The sequence below is a fragment of the Diceros bicornis genome, chromosome 25 (genome assembly GCF_020826845.1).
Source record: "Diceros bicornis minor isolate mBicDic1 chromosome 25, mDicBic1.mat.cur, whole genome shotgun sequence".
Taxonomy (NCBI): domain Eukaryota; kingdom Metazoa; phylum Chordata; class Mammalia; order Perissodactyla; family Rhinocerotidae; genus Diceros; species Diceros bicornis.
In genome coordinates, this window is record NC_080764.1 from 6549660 (window position 1) to 6564998 (window position 15339).

The 15339-nt window shown below is 49.5% G+C and overlaps 1 protein-coding gene across 1 annotated transcript in view; it reads left to right on the forward strand.

Moving 5' to 3' along the window:
• Positions 1 to 15339, forward strand: part of EFCAB6 (EF-hand calcium binding domain 6) — a 239415-nt gene that overhangs the window by 210935 nt on the left and 13141 nt on the right. Inside the window, exon 26 of the mRNA XM_058568187.1 lies at positions 8894 to 9121. Within this exon, the coding sequence (XP_058424170.1) occupies positions 8894 to 9121 (228 nt within the window). The remainder of the gene's footprint in view (positions 1 to 8893; positions 9122 to 15339) is intronic.

Sequence of the window (15339 nt, forward strand, 5' to 3'; positions counted from 1 at the left end):
ATGCAGTCCATCGTTGACTGAAGTGTTGTTATGTGGCGCAGGACTGTGTCTGACAATTCAACCCACCCCTTCCCTGTTATGTTCTCTCTTCCTCATTATCTAGAGAAGTCGTTTAGGATGTGATTTAGTGGAAAATTGATTTTATAAGTCAGCCGAGAACATGGCTGGGCATAACTTATTGACAGGATACTAGAATGTCTTTTCTGGAATCATTCCTCGAGTAGAGCTGTTGAAGCAAGAGTTCAATACAACTGTGAATACGAACGAACAAAACTCCAGGTTCAGTTAACCGTTCTGGAGCATGCCTGCCCTGTGTAGCTGACTCTTGCAATGGGCTTAACTCTCTCCTCAGGCGCTGGCTCCCTCCCCTTGGTTTGGGTTGGCTCAGAAGCTTCTCACTTGGAGCTTCCTGGCCACTTCCCGTGTGAGTTCCCTGCAGCAGAGACAGGGTTAATTGGCCCTTATGACACACGGGTTGGTACAGCGCCTCCCGCAGTGGACGGGGTGCTCCCCGAGTACGTCTGCTTCCTCCTGGAGTGATTCTTGCAGGGCTGTTCTCTTCGGTTGCTGTGACTGTCGCTCCTTTGCAGATGGAGAACCTGCTCCCAGAGAAGTGAAGTGACTTACTTGAGGTCACCAGCTAGAAGATGGCAGGGCAGGGCTCTAGCCTGGCCATCCTGAATCTGAGCCCATGGCGCCACCTCCGACACCCCTGCCCCCCAGGGCTCAAGGCAGCGGTCAGGAGACCAGGGTTCTGTGGAATGCCCACTGTGTCCCTGGCTCCTGCCCAGCTCCTGGGGTGCGTGACCCCATCTCAGGCCTGGCGTCCGCCTCAGTGCCTCCACCTCCTTGGCAGAGTGTCTTGATCTGCAGACAATCGCATGTGCCAGAATGCCTCTGTCCCCTGACTACTCATGATAGAGGCAGTGTTAGCCCAGGTCTGTCCGACCTCTTGACTCAGGCAAAAATGTCTGTAAAAGTAATCAGCAGCCGCAGCAAGAATGGTGGCCCATGTTTGCTGGGCATTGGGCCAAGCACTGTGCGGTGTCGTTTTGTTGAACTCCCAGGCCCGTTCTTGGAGACGGTTCCATTTGTATCCCCGTGAGAAAGAGGAGGCAGAAGAGGGTGTATGTCTTGCCCACGGTTGCAGAAAGAGAAATTCAGCTCTGACCAACCCCAAAGCCCTCGGGTGACAGGGGCCTGTCCTTGGCAGAGTTCTGCTGCGTCCCAGGTGGGTGGTACATGGATTGGTGGTGCCACTCCCCCCGGCTCTGCTCCCGCTGCCAGGCCACGTCTGCCCTTCTTCGTGTGTGGTGTGAGGCGCTGAATGATGGTGGGTCTGGCCTGAGCTGCCAGAGGACAGGCCGTGGGCTAGGGAGCCCAGCACTGTGTCTGCAGGGCTGTCCCCAGTTTGTCAATCAGCACTGTACACTGGGAGAAACCCTAGTCGGAGTGGAAGACTGTACCAGAGACATGAGGCCACAGGAGGGAGAGGAGCCCTAGAGCTGGGGCAAAGGGGGTGGGCTCAACCTGAGTTCTGCACGGGCCGGGGCTCACCTCCCTCTGACCTCCCACTCATTGGGGCAGCCCCTTGGGTGAGTCCACATCGTGACAGGATTCAGAACCACAGGTTTACACTCTGAAGCTGTGACTTGCTTTTTCCTAAAGAGAAATGTGGGTATATCTGAAACTGAGAAGCTCTCCATAAAAGTGAGGTGTTATTAGGAAGTTGTTTGATGATTGTTTACTTCATGTATCAGGACATTATTTCTTTTATATATTTTGCCAACATTATGTAGTCACAAAGGGGGCCAGGAATTTTCTTTTTGGCAGTGGTGGTCTGTATTTCTCTGCGACATCAGGGGCATCAATTGTTCGATAAAACAAGGTTCCGTGAATACCCTTCAATAAATGAGAGAAAATTCCTTCAAAACTTGTAAATCATTTTCTAATTAGGTCCGACCTATAGTGCATAAGATTCCACTATTTTTTATTTTTGCATTTAAAGAGTAACCAGAACAGCTGTGCGCACGGTTGTCCGATGGGGAGGGGGCACGGAGGATGCAGGCCCCGCCGTTCCTGTTCGGACAGTCGTGTGGAGGAGCGTGGACTCGGTGACTCGTCCCTTCCCCCCAGTTCTTCTCCTCATATCGCAGCTGTAATTCCTGTCCTGGGGGTACCTTTTATGTAAAGCAAAGTTAGTATTGGGAAAGTGACATTTGCATCTCAAGGTAGTGGTGTCTTTTCTTATTAGGAGAAACATTTCTTCTAGTTATAGAAAAAGCACTATTTTTTCCCCATTCGGATATAATGATCACGTGAGAAGTGCCAGGGCCACAAAAGCGCCGGACCAGGAGCCATCTGTTCCTCCCTGGCGCCCCCAGTCACTCGGGGCGAGGCTGGCAGTGGCTGAGTGGCTTGCTAAAAAGCAGGATAGGAACCAGAACGGGGCGCCTCTCAGATTCCGAGCCTCAATGCCCTTATGGCAGAGCCGGGGAGCTCTGCCCTCCCGAGGCCAGTGGCTTCTCTGGGTGGCGCGGGGTGGGGAGCAGTGTGGCTGCGTCCATGGGGCCTGGGGACCCTTGGGTCTATGCTTCGTCCCTTGTGCACCAAGGTGATGGCAGTGATGCCTCCGGGGGGTGGGGTTATTGGTGATCTTTATTTTTCCTTTGTGCCTTTTTCGTAGTTTCTAAGTTTTCTGCATGAACGTGCAATAATTACTTTGCAAGCAAAGAAAGAATATCTCCAACGGGCAGCAGCATCACCTTCAGAAGTTTAGTCCAGCCACGCAGGTGCGCTGCTTCTGTTTCTCCTGGTGTTAGTCCCCTTGCCTCCGCCGTCCTGGGCCCAATGAGGGTGGGGAGGCCTCTCTGCAGCCTGGGCTCTGGCCTCGGCTCTGGGCACGTGGAGAAAAGCGCTGAGTTTGCAGGCAGGCCACCAGGCATGGAATGGAGCGCCGCTCTTTGTCGGCCCCCTGACTCCCGGCGTTTCTCAGGCCCCCACCTTCACATCCGTCAGCCTGCTGAACAAGGACAGTATCACCCCGCGCTGGGGTTTCAGTCCATTTGCCCCCGCGCTTCCCTCGCCTCCCACAGCAGTGGTTTCCTCCTCAGGAAGGCTGTTTCCCATCAGTTGTCCCCAGAGCACAGGGCCCTGCTCCCCAGAGCACAGTCACAGTTACAATCTCTGCTCACCTGTGAGACTTGCCCTCATCTCTCTCCTCCCCCAAGAGACCCCACCTGGGCAGAGGCTTTATTTAAGGATGACGTCTTACCTCCCCCTCCGCGGTATCTAGAAAAGTGCCTGGCACACCACTGATGTTACACGGGTGTTTGTGAGTGACTCAATACAGTAATCTCAGGCATGGATTGTGTGTTCATCCTCTGTGAGTGCACTGCATGCGTGTGTCACATGCCCAGCACAGGTGCTCACCTGCCCCCTCGGGGCTCTGGGATCCAGTATGACCCAGGTGTTACTCAGGTCCCTGCACAGGTGGAGAGCAGGGGCCAGATTCACACCCAGGGCTGTCACACCAAGCAGGGCTCCCAGACCAGCCTCTCCTCAGCATCCCGCGCATCCAGACAACCCCACCCTTGGCCCTGACCCTCACCCTCAAGGAAGCGAGACTCTCAGCTCGGGAGCCCCAGTCACCCGCCTGCCTCTGCCCTTGCTCACTCCTCCGTTAAGAACAAGCGTTAATACTAGTGTGTGTGTATATATGTGCGCACGTGGGTGTGTGTGACCATCTGGACCATTTTGTGGTCCTTTTCCGCTTAGTGCATCACAAGCATTTGACCATATTTTTAGATTACTCTTTGAAACATTCTAAATAGCTGCATTATAATCCATCTTATAGAAATGTCATATTTTATTTAACCATTCTCCTAATGTTAGACATCCAAATTGTTGCCCATTTTTTATTTTTTTGTAAATTTTGTAGATAATCCTGTTATGATCATAATTCCATGAGCTCACATTGTTTTTCATTAAGGAGCGTCCTAAGAGGAGAGGTACTACGTCAAAGGATAGGACCTGTTTATGGCTCCAGACACCTTATTCTGCCTTTTCCAGCATTGATATTATCAATCAAAAATTTTGCCACTGTCTTAGAAGAAAAAAGCAGAATCTTGTTTTCATTTCCGTTTCTTTGCATCATGACAAGGTCAGAGCTTTTTAACAGTAGATCCAGGGCCGCTGCCCAGAGCAGAGCACGAGGATCCTGCCACCTCATTCACTTTATTGGTTGTGTCATTTTCACTATAAGAACGTATTGTTTCTTCATGCTTTCTTTGAAGAAATATCAAGACCCCTCTGTGCACCAGGTTCTGTTCCAAGCACTTGGAGATTCAGCAGTGACCAAAAGACCAGAGCCGTTGCCTTCATGAAGTTTATTTCCTGTTAGGATGAGAAAGACAGTTAAGAGGTAAATATGTGGTGGATGAGAGAGCAGTCAGTGCGATGGAACACAAGCAGGGAAAGGGGAGAGGGAATGTGGAAAGGGGCCCAGGAGTATTATAAACCCTGAAGGAAGTGCGAGAACAGCCAGTGCAAAGGCCCTGCAGCAGGGCCATGCTTGCTGTGTATGAAGCAAAGCAGGAGGCCTGGTCACTCTGAGCAACGAGCAAGGAGGAGAGTCACAGCAGTGAGGTCAGAGAGTGTTGAGGGCGGGCTGGTGAGCCATTGTGAAGCTCTGCCCATTACTCTGAGCCACATGTGAAGCCATTTGAGAGTTTTGCTTGATCTGATATGTACTTTAAAAAGACCGTCCTCATGGCTTTTTGATTATGGCTCTGCCCTCGCTTATCCCTCCATCCAGAGGGATGAGGGAGAACACGTGTGTGTGTACTTTAAAAAGATCATCCTCAGAGGAAAATGATGGAGGGCAGAAGCAGGGAGACTGTTGCAGGAATCCGTGCAAGAGATGATGGTGGCCTGGACCAGGAGGTGAGGATGGGGTGGTCAACTTTCAGATACGTACTGAAAGCAGAGCCATTGGGATTGCTGGGTGTTTGTATGTGGGTGATAGAAAGATATGTCACAGATGACTCCAGGCTTAAGCTACTGGAAGTACAGTTTCTGGAAAGACAGAGGACAATGTTTTGAAGTTGATGATTCGGGAGAGAAGAAGGAATTTTCCTTTATGAACCTTGGATATTCTCTCTTGCTTAGAGGGCTACTCTTACCCAAGGTGATCTTTGAGTCAGCCGTACCCTTCTCTACTTCTCTATAATGCTGTAACAAACAGGCCTTGTGATGTAATGGCTCGGCCCCAGGACAGGCTTACTTCCCACCCACTCACAGTCTGAGTAGTTGTCTACTGGTTTATTTGTATCCTTCTAGACCTAGCTATACTATTCTGATTATATCAAGTTTAGGACATTTTATCTGGTGGGTCAAAAACTTGGTTGCTAGCCTTTTCCAAAAATTTCATGGCAATTCTCACATATTCGTTTTCTATCAACTTTAATATCAATGTCTCATGATTCCCCCAAATATCCATTGAGATTTTTATTAGAATTTTATTAAATTTATTTATAATTTGAGAAATATTTTATCTTTTGAAATGGAGTCTTCACATCCAGGAACATAGTATGTATCTCTTTTATTCCAATCTTGTTTTAATAACATTCAATAGAATATGTATAGCTTTCTTTGTATAGGTCTTACACCTTTCATGTGAAATTTATCTCAAGGTATTCAATAGCTTTGTCATTAATGTGAATGTGGATTTTTTTCACAATACAATTTCTAACTAGTTATAATTACTGTAAAAAATATGATATTGCTTTTTTGTATTTTTGGCTTGAATCCAGCCACTTTCCTAATTGTCTTGAGATTTTCTAGATGTACAATCATATCCACAAGTAATGATAAATCTTGTTTTTCAACATTTGTACTGTTTATTTCATCTTCTTGTCTTATTTCAAAAGCTGGAGCCTCTAAGAACGTGAACAGCAGAACTGTCAGTGAGCATGCCCGTTTGTTTCTGACTTTAATGAAAATGCTTTAATATTTCACCCATTTAATGCATTTGCAGATAGCTTCTGGTTAATATGCTCATGTTTGAGATGGTCATTTTATTTCTATATAGTTTGTTCATTCTACTCTATTCTGTACCATTTTTATCAGGAATGGTGGCTGAATTTTGTTAAATGTCTTTTTGCCATCTGTTGATATGTGACACTTGCTAATGTAAGAAATTGAAAGATTTGCTAATTCTTGAAGGATTCTTATACTTGAAGTAAACCCTAGTTGATTTTGGTGTGTCATTTTTAAATATGTTGCTATATATTCCTAATGGGTTTCTTTTTATTTTTTTAAATGTCTTTGCATTTATGTCTATAAATTAGATTGGTTCATTTTTTTCGAGTGTTTATCATGTTTTCCTGGTAGGGTGATATACAATGAATTGGAACACTATGTATCCCTTTTTGTGTTCTGAAATAATTTGACTAATGTAAAAATTATCTACTTCTTAAAAGTTAGATACAGCTTACCCTTAAAATCTTCTGGGCTTGACACCTTTTTAATGATAGACGGTAGATCTTTTAACAGCTTTGTACATTTCTTTTGTGGTTACCTGTCTATTCAGACTTTTCTATTACTTAAGTTAAATGTAGTAATCTATATTCTGCTAGAAAACAATTCAATTTCCTCTGGAGTTTAAAGCATATTAACCTAAGGTTGCACATACTCCTTTGTTAGAGTTCTTCCATATCTGTTGTTAGAATAATGGTATTTCCAATTTGTTTTGTGTTTTAACACTTTCAAGGAGGACTCACATCCACCATCTCCTGTGAGACTTCATTCCTCCTGGCTGGATGAGGACACTGAGGGGGAAGGTGGTTAATGCGCAGGTCACACAGCCCGTTGGAGGCAGAGTCTGGACTCAGACGCGGGACTCCCGCCTTCCCTCTCTGGACATGTCCACCTGTGGTCTTTCCAGTTATGTTCGCCTGGGAGCCTGTCCTCCTCAGGCCCCAAAGGTGTGACAAATGTGAGGATGGACTTTGAACATGACACTACATCCAGAAAAGGTTCCTCTACTCTCTGAGTACTGACATCCTTTGGAATGTTTAGAGAAGTGCCTGTGTACTTAGATGTGGGAGGTGTGTTTTCAACTGTTTGAAAATGTATAAGATGCATCACCAATATCACTTTATTTTCTAGAATGAAAAAAGAAAGGCATTCATTTACTTTGCAAATGGCTCCAAATGGACATATTTAAAAGCTTTGGGTGGTCGAGGATGTGATGGGATGTGGTTTGACTGTTAGTGTGTGTATTCACATTCTTGAGGATATTCCCAGCAGCATCCTGTGTTTGATACAATTTTATAAAGTATCATTATGAAGACTTGTCTGTCCTAAAGGATAGTAACATGTAATACATATGTTGCTGTGGAACTGCTGAAAATGCATCATGACCAAGTTTTAATACTAGTTGGGGGATTCGATGTGATAATCTGGTAAAGGTCTTAGCACCTGCTGGCGCTTTGTAAGAGCTGTTATATAGCTAAGAGTCACGACGGGTTCTGATGTGGTGAAACCCAGGGCATCTCAGAGTACAGCCTGGTATAGGGACAGCTGTAATGTATTGTCACCCCTGGGTTCTCACGGAGCCCAGTCTCCCCTCCCCTCCCACAGCCACACCCCTTCCTCAGACTTCAGGAGCCAATCTGTTGAGGCAGCAGCCACAGGTCCAGCTTCCGGGCCTTTCTCTAACTGCAGCAAGTACGTGCATGCCAGGGCTACTTCCCTGGCCCTGCCCACTACCCTCACAGGAGGCTCAGTACTCAGCTGCCCCCACTGCTTTGCCCTTGGAGGTCCTGTCTCCCAAACCTGACTTCCTTGTGAAGCCCAGTCCCCCCAGTGCCCGCTCCTGATGGTTCCCTTAATCGCAGAGACCCTTGTCATCTTGGGCATCTGTTGGTGAGCTCTAAGTAACTGCTCCTTGCCTGCTACTCCCGTTGTCCCGTCCGTCCACCAGAGTGATCATCAGCAGAAGCTGACCGTGGGCGCAGTCCTCCACAGGCCCCTCCCAGCTCACCTTGCACAAGCCCTCTTGCCAGCACATAAGCCCAAACCTGCATTAAGAAGATCCTTCTGTTGCCTCTCTTTCCTCTTAGCCCATTCCTCCTCCCTCCAGAAAGCTGTCCCTGAGCCCAGGCTGAGGCTGTCCCTCTCCAGGCTCCCAGCACCATGGACAGCGCCACGGGGCCGTAAAGCGCCTCACAACACCCAGGTGTCCCTGCCCGAGGAGAGGCTAGGACGCTAGCCCAGGCCAGTGGGCCTGCTCCATTGCCCCCCACAGCTTCCAAACGCGTGAATTCTGCACTCCCCAGGATTAAATCCCCCTGGGTCTCAAAAAGTTTCAGACTTAAGGGAACACTTAGCCAACAGTGGTGCTGCAGCATAATGTAATAACAGTCATCAAAACTGCCTCCCAAATTCTAACTGCCGGGAGTATAAGTCAACTGAACTGATGTCTGGAAATGAGAGCCGTGGGGGTACCGTCCCTGTTGACTCCCTCACCACTCGGAGCAGGCACTCTTCATGTGCTTGTTAAATGAGCCAAAAGACAGACTGAGTGGGCGAATGGATGAGAGGCGAAGGGGCGCCCTCCCCAGGGCCTGGCTCAGCACGTGGCCCTGCCCGGTGGGACTCACTCGCTTTTGCTCCTTCTTCCTGGCAGGTCAGCCCAGGCTTCCACTTCAGCTACATCTGAGCCTGAGGTTGGGTCCTGTTTAGACCTGCGTCTGGGTCGCATGTGTCTCCTGGCTTATCTTTCTCACTAAGCCGGGCCTCCCGGGACCTGCCATGGGTGATGGGCCCAGAGCCAAGAGATGATTTATTATTTATTAAATGGATCCGTTTTCCATTCTGTTTTGCCCAGACTGCTGCTGAGTGGGCTGAGAAAATGCCCAAAGGCCCGCCTCCCCGGTCTCCCAAGGAAATGGCGAACCAGGAGATCCTAGCACGACTCCACAAGGCAGTGACTTCCCATTACCACGCCATCGCCCAGGAGCTTGAGAACTTCGACACCATGAAAACGAACACCGCCTCCAGGGACGAGTTCAGGGCCATCTGTACTCGCCACGTTCAGATTCTGACGGATGAACAAGTAAGACGTGCATTTGCTTTATCATTGTAAGCAATGTCGAATGGGCGTCAGGCCGGCCATTCCCCAGAATGTAAAGAGTAAGACTAGTCTCTACTTTAAAAATACTTGGAAGTTTTTTGGGGTTTTTGTTGTTGTTGTTTTGTTCTAAATCTTACTGAAAACTTGAAGGAGGCTTCTGTTTGTCTAACGGGTGTGAATTGCACCATTTCAATCAGGGTGCAAATAATGTCACTTTTATTTTTAAAACCAAATTAAACTTGGCTCCAGCTACCACTCTGCTTCCTTCTTCCCTGGAGCGTTCCTGGGCCTGTGTGATCCAAAGAGGTGGCCAGTGTCTGCCCTCACCTGAGCCGGGGCGGGCAGCCTGTGCGTTGCCCTGCCCCTCCCACCACCCCCACCTCCCCTGCTCCCCTCCCTGGTTCTGTCCCACAGAGCATCAAAGCCAGTGAGGTCTCTGTTTGCAAGTTCTGATGTCCGTTACTATCAATGAATAGAAGCCTTTAAAATTAATACAGTTGCATTTATTATTCTATGGGGCCAACTTATAAAGGTTTTACTAGTAAAGATTTTTATTTCATCTAAATGAGTAAAATTTTACTCTAATTATAGATATAAATTCACATCATGCTGGCATATCTGGCTTTCATAACAGAGAATTTGACTTTAATTGTCCACTAAGAAAGCTTCACCATCCCCAGCACATCAAGCCCCACCCCCCCCAACAAAACAAGCCCTTGTTTTTAAAGGCTACATTCTAAAAATACGCGGACACATCTCAAATACAGTCTGCATCATCGAGAGCATCCAAATCTGGCATAAGTACCATGGTTTAAGTTGGGTGATGATTAGCAAAAATTGTGCTATATTTGGGAAGGATGCTTCTGGATACAGGAAGCAAGAACCCCAGAGATCCATATGTTTTCTCCTTGCGTGAGTTACTTAGCCAACGACCTTCTTGGTTGAACGGCACAGTGTCTGGTACGGTAAGACACAGAAGTAATTTGCACTCAACGTGTCCAGACCCCTCATGCCGTTGGCTGGACAGTTCCAACCGTGTTAAACAGCATTCAAGTACAGATTTCATGAACTTAACTCATCCTAAAAAAAAAAATCCCGCCATCATGAATCTGAGGGGCCAGCTTTCTTGACTTGCAGAGCTCTGTAAGTAGGGGAAGTGCCATATCTCTTGAAACTTTTTGGTATAATTAACCTTTCAGAAAAGGAGAGCGACTTTCAGAGCAGATGGAGTTGGAAACTGATGGGTCTTTGTGGCTCTGCGTAAAGTGTGTTATAAAAGGCTCTCTGTTGGAACTGGGTCCACTGGGAAATTGCTTAAGAAGATAGAGACCCACCGGGAGAGCCTCTCCTGGCGAGGCAATTTAGATCAGTCCATAGTGATTGCGTGAGGACTTTGAATATGCAGCTATATTAGGGAAAGGAACCTTTAAATATTTCTGAAAATTTCAGATGTGGTATTTCTAAAACAGACACCCTAAGAAGTGAGAACAATGTAGGCAGAGAACCAAACAACCCTTCAGGCAGGCAGACCTGGGTTTCAACCCTGCTTCTGCACTTGTCCAGCTATGTGACCTTGGACAAGTTACTCGACCTCTCTGAGTTTCAGTGTCCTCCCCTATGAAATGGGAAGGCACGATACTCCCCAGGTCCTCCAAGTACCCTCCCCTCTGACCAGGTTGCAGTTCAGCCTTGCCTACCTTTGCTCGCTGCCGTCTCTGCCTGCTCCTGCCCCCTTGTATCTGGCCGTGCCACCTCCATCTCCTGGACTCCCTTCAAGCCCAGTGAAGTCTTTCCTGACCACACCTTTACCTGGCGGAGCTGGCCACGGCCCAGTTTGCCCTCCCCGCTCCACCTCGAGCTCTCCATCTTCTAGCCAAGCCCTTGGGACACTCTTGCATGTTCTTTGGCCAGAGCTGTCTGTCTTGGCTGTGTAGTGAGTACCAGAAGGCAGCATGCATCCCCTCATTCACTTATTGGGGGCCCCCTGTGCACAAAGTGGTGATGTTAGTCCCAGGGGACCACAGCAGACCTGCTCCCTGCTTCCTCCGAGCTTGCATCCGGGGAGGGTAGAGAGAGGTTAAACACCAGTTGTACATTATTGATGTAATTACACACCACTCCTTGCTCTGAAGGGGCATGTAGCACATTGGGAGAACAAAACAGGGCCAGGCCCGGACCCAGCGGTCAGGGTGGTTTCCCTGAGGACGCGATGTTGAGATCATGGGAGTTGCCTCTGAGAAGACACAGGAGAGAGAGACGGCAATGCAGACAGAGGGAACATCCCAGAAGCGGGAGCAGCGAGCACACTGCATTAGATGGAGCTGCTGCCAGCCGGCCAGTGGGCACCACACCCTGCCACAGACCCAGACTGCCACCCAGACACACCCTGCCCTCGTGGGGTCCACGTTCTTTTAGGGAGAGACAGACAGTAAACCAAATAAGTGAGATATGTGGATGTGGATGGTGATAAACGCTATCAAGGCAAAACAAAGCAGGAAGGAGGGTAGTGATGGGGAACTGGGGAGGGAGCATGTTAGCAGGGCAGCCAGGGAAGTCTCCTGAGCAGGTGACATCTGAGTAAACACTTGGGTCAGGTGGGCCGCTGGGAGCAGAGGAGGTTGGATCGTGGATGTGTTTCAGGGTTGCAACCAACAGAATCTGCTGACGGATGTGGGTGGGAGAGAGAAAGGGGGGCGGAGGATGAGGAGCCGTGGACAGAGGCGGGTGTTAAGGGTGGGGTGGGGCGGTCAGGAGTGGGGTGCTCCCCTCATCTGTTTGCCCACAGTCACGGCTTTTACCCCACCCCTACCTCTGCTTCACTTTTCTTTCTGCGAGAGTACATCTTCACCTGCTCTCTCAGGGAGGAGCAAAGCTGAGGGCTTCCCCGTTTCACCCTCGTTCTTAAAAGATGGTTTGGCTGGGGACAGAATTCTAGGTCCAAGTTTTCTTCCCCCGACACTTGAAGAGATTTCTCAATTGTTTTCCGCTATCTCTCCATGCTGATGGGGCATCTGCTAACTTTCACGTGCCTTCTAGGCGCCAGATCCCAGGGAGGAAGAAGGGCAGAGATGACCCACTCCTGCCGGTTCCTTCTACCAAAACCCAGCATGAGACAAGTGGTGAGGTGTGAGTGAGGTGGGGGAAAGGAGCCAGCAGTGTGTTTTAATAAGTCTCCACCAACCCCCGACAGCCTCCCTGGGCCTGTCCCCTCACACGGCCCCACTGCCAGCTGCTCCTGCAGCTCCTTGGCCTGGTCCTAGAGCTGGACACCTCCCGCCTTGGCCTCAGGGCTCTGTCCCAGTGACTAGGGAAATTTCGTGCCCGTTGGCAGCACAGGCCAATTCCAGCTCCACGTGGCTGCCTCTGTTTCAACCTCAGGTAGTGGGTTGGTGGCTTGGTTCTAATTGCCCACCTCACATGGGGGCGTCTTGTCCCTGTTCTTGGGAGGGTACCACCCCCACTGCCTGCCCTGGCTTCTGTGGCCACACACCCACTGGCCTCTAATGTCATGGGTTTCTTCCCCATTTCTATTCAACTCTATTCAACAAACTCTGTTGTGTCTGAACAAGACAATGCATTTTTAAAAATAGTTTCCACCTCTCTGCTGAAATCCCCATCTGTTCATGCATGTTGTGCACCTTTTCTACTAGATCCTTTAACATATTAGCCACAGTTATTTTAAAGTCCTTGTCTGATCATTCCCACCCTGGAGTCATCTCTAAGTCTTGTCTGTTGGTTGCTGTATCTCTTGGCAGTGGGTCAGTATTTCTTTTGTTTGTATGTCTTACCCATTTTTTTGTTGAATGCCAGGCATCATGTAAAGAATAGTAGGGACTGTGGTATAAATAGTATGTATGCCTGACAATGGGCACACTCTTCTGTCAGGCTATGTCGGGGCAGGGGGTGTGGTTGAGTCCATCTGGCCAGTAACTGAGCTGCGTCTGAGTTTTGTTATTGCTGCCCTTGGCCTGAGTGTGCACAGGCATCAGGTCCCTCCGCGGAGGATCCCGTTACCGTGAGCTTGGTGTGGGCCCGGGGATGCCGGAGGTTGTCTCTGTATTCCTACTCCACCCTCGGCAATCAGCAGTCCCTCCACATCTGTAGACCCAGAAGGGTCCCTCCCATGCTCTTGGTGCCAGGCTCCTGCAGGAGTAGGGGCGTGTCCTGGCATTCCTGGTCCAGCCTGTTTTAGGTGGGGCCTGTGTGTCTGGGCCTCAGGGGTGGGGCCTTCTCCATGTTCCTGCCCCTCCACACCCCGTCTGTGGTAGCCCAACTCCGTCTTGTCTCAGGGGGTGTCTTGGGTGGGAGGGGTTTCCCACTCCTCCTCCAGGGGCACAGGCTTGTGCTTGTACCCTTCCCTGGGGCCATGGATCTCTGCCTGGGTCCTGGGTCCTGGAGTTGGGGGGGCTCTTACCTCTCTTAGAAGCGAAGAGTTTTGCTTCTCTCCCTCCCCCAGGGGCCCTGGGCTTGAGTGGGTTTGCTCCTCCTCCCCCAGTGGCTTAAGGCTTTTGCTTCCCACGAGGGGAGGGTCTGGAGAAGCGGGTGATGCTTCGTGGCTGTCCCCCACCAATGGCCTCTTGTGGCCCTCGGGAGCAGCAGCAGAGGCCTGTGAGAAGAGCTTATGTGGCAGCATTCTTGCGTCTGGGTCTCCCAGTTATTCCAACCTGGGGGGCCAGCCCACACCTGGCCTTTAGAATGTGTTAACATTTTAGCTGATTTCCTCCCACCCTCCCACTCCCTCTGAGCTCTGCCAGACATGAGAGTTGGCGTCCGTGGCTCTCCCTAGAGACTTGGGGCTCTGTGGAATTCAGTCCCCTTGGCTCCCTGCAACCTCAGCTCTCTCATGGGCTCAAGAAAAGTTCTGAGTTTGTAGATATTGGGCTTTTTCTTGTTATTAGGATGGGAGTGGTGTTCTCTTGCAGCTTTCCCCAGGTTGTGTATTTTTAAGTGTTCAGAAGGCAGTTGACTTCTCTGCGTTTGAAGGGGACATTTCAGCAGGCACACATTCTGCCATCATGATGTGGAAACTTACTTGCTTTCCAACTCATTCACAAGCCACCAGAATTTTGCCTGGGTTTCGTGTCTAGCTCACAGGCCTGTGGTTTTTCATAATCCACTTCTGTGGTGCCCATTTCCAATCTTTTGATGCCTCTCCTGTCCCCACAGCCCTCACCAGCCACCATCCGGTGCTGCATCTTTAAGTCTGTCCGTGTCCTGGGGTGTAGTCTGTCAGGATTGAAGAGCCACGGGTGGGCTTCCATTTCCCCACCCACCTGGTTCCATGTCCTCCTAGTGATGTTTGTTCTGCCCTTCATGTCCAGGCCCTTCTAGTGAAAAGAGGGTGAAACTAGGGTTTCCATGGTCCTGCCTTGACTCCACTGGCATCATGGGATTTGATGAGGAAGGTGGTGGTGGGTCCCTGCCTGACTTCACAAAGAGGAGACTCTTTGTTGTTCTTGGCAGTTTTGTAAATGTCTTCACTCCCATGCTTCAGTTTTTCGCTGCATCCTTTAACATACACGCCAATCCTAGGTATTTATCCTTAATAACACGACCTTCCTCCTTGCCTCCCAAGTCTGGATAAAATAGGAGCCCACCGGGCAGCCCGCCTTCCTCCTACAGGCCGCGTCTTTCTCTCCTTCCTTGGAGCCTCTCATGACCAAGGTGATCAGAATGTGGTTTAGCACCATCTGTCCCTCTTCATTTCTAAAGAGTCTTTCTGTTGTCTGATGGGTCTTATCATGTGAGTCTTCTAGGACCTTCAGCAGTTGAACAAACATTTATTGGGCACCTGCTGTGTGCCAGCGCCTTTGGTAGACGTTTCACATTTAGAGACGAATCTCTGAGGACCCTTCAGGGAGCCTCCCGGCCAGGCAGGGAAATGTCACCTGCAGAGGTGGTTTCAGCATGACATGGAAGGCAGAGGAGAGCACCGGCGTCTGCCCAGTGGTTTGGAGAACTTTCCTGGAGGAGACAGGTGCTGGAGCTGCCTCCATTATGGGGGGTTACTGCCCTTGGCGATTGTGGACGGTGTGGTCACCTTCTCAAGGTCCCTCCCTCCCACTCCACCAAGTAGTTTTTCCTTGTTGACCAAAATTAAAGCACCATGAATCTACACGTATGATAAACGACATCGAACTACATACCAACATCAATTTGCTAGTTGTGAAGCTGTTACATAAGGCGTAACCTGTCGGGGA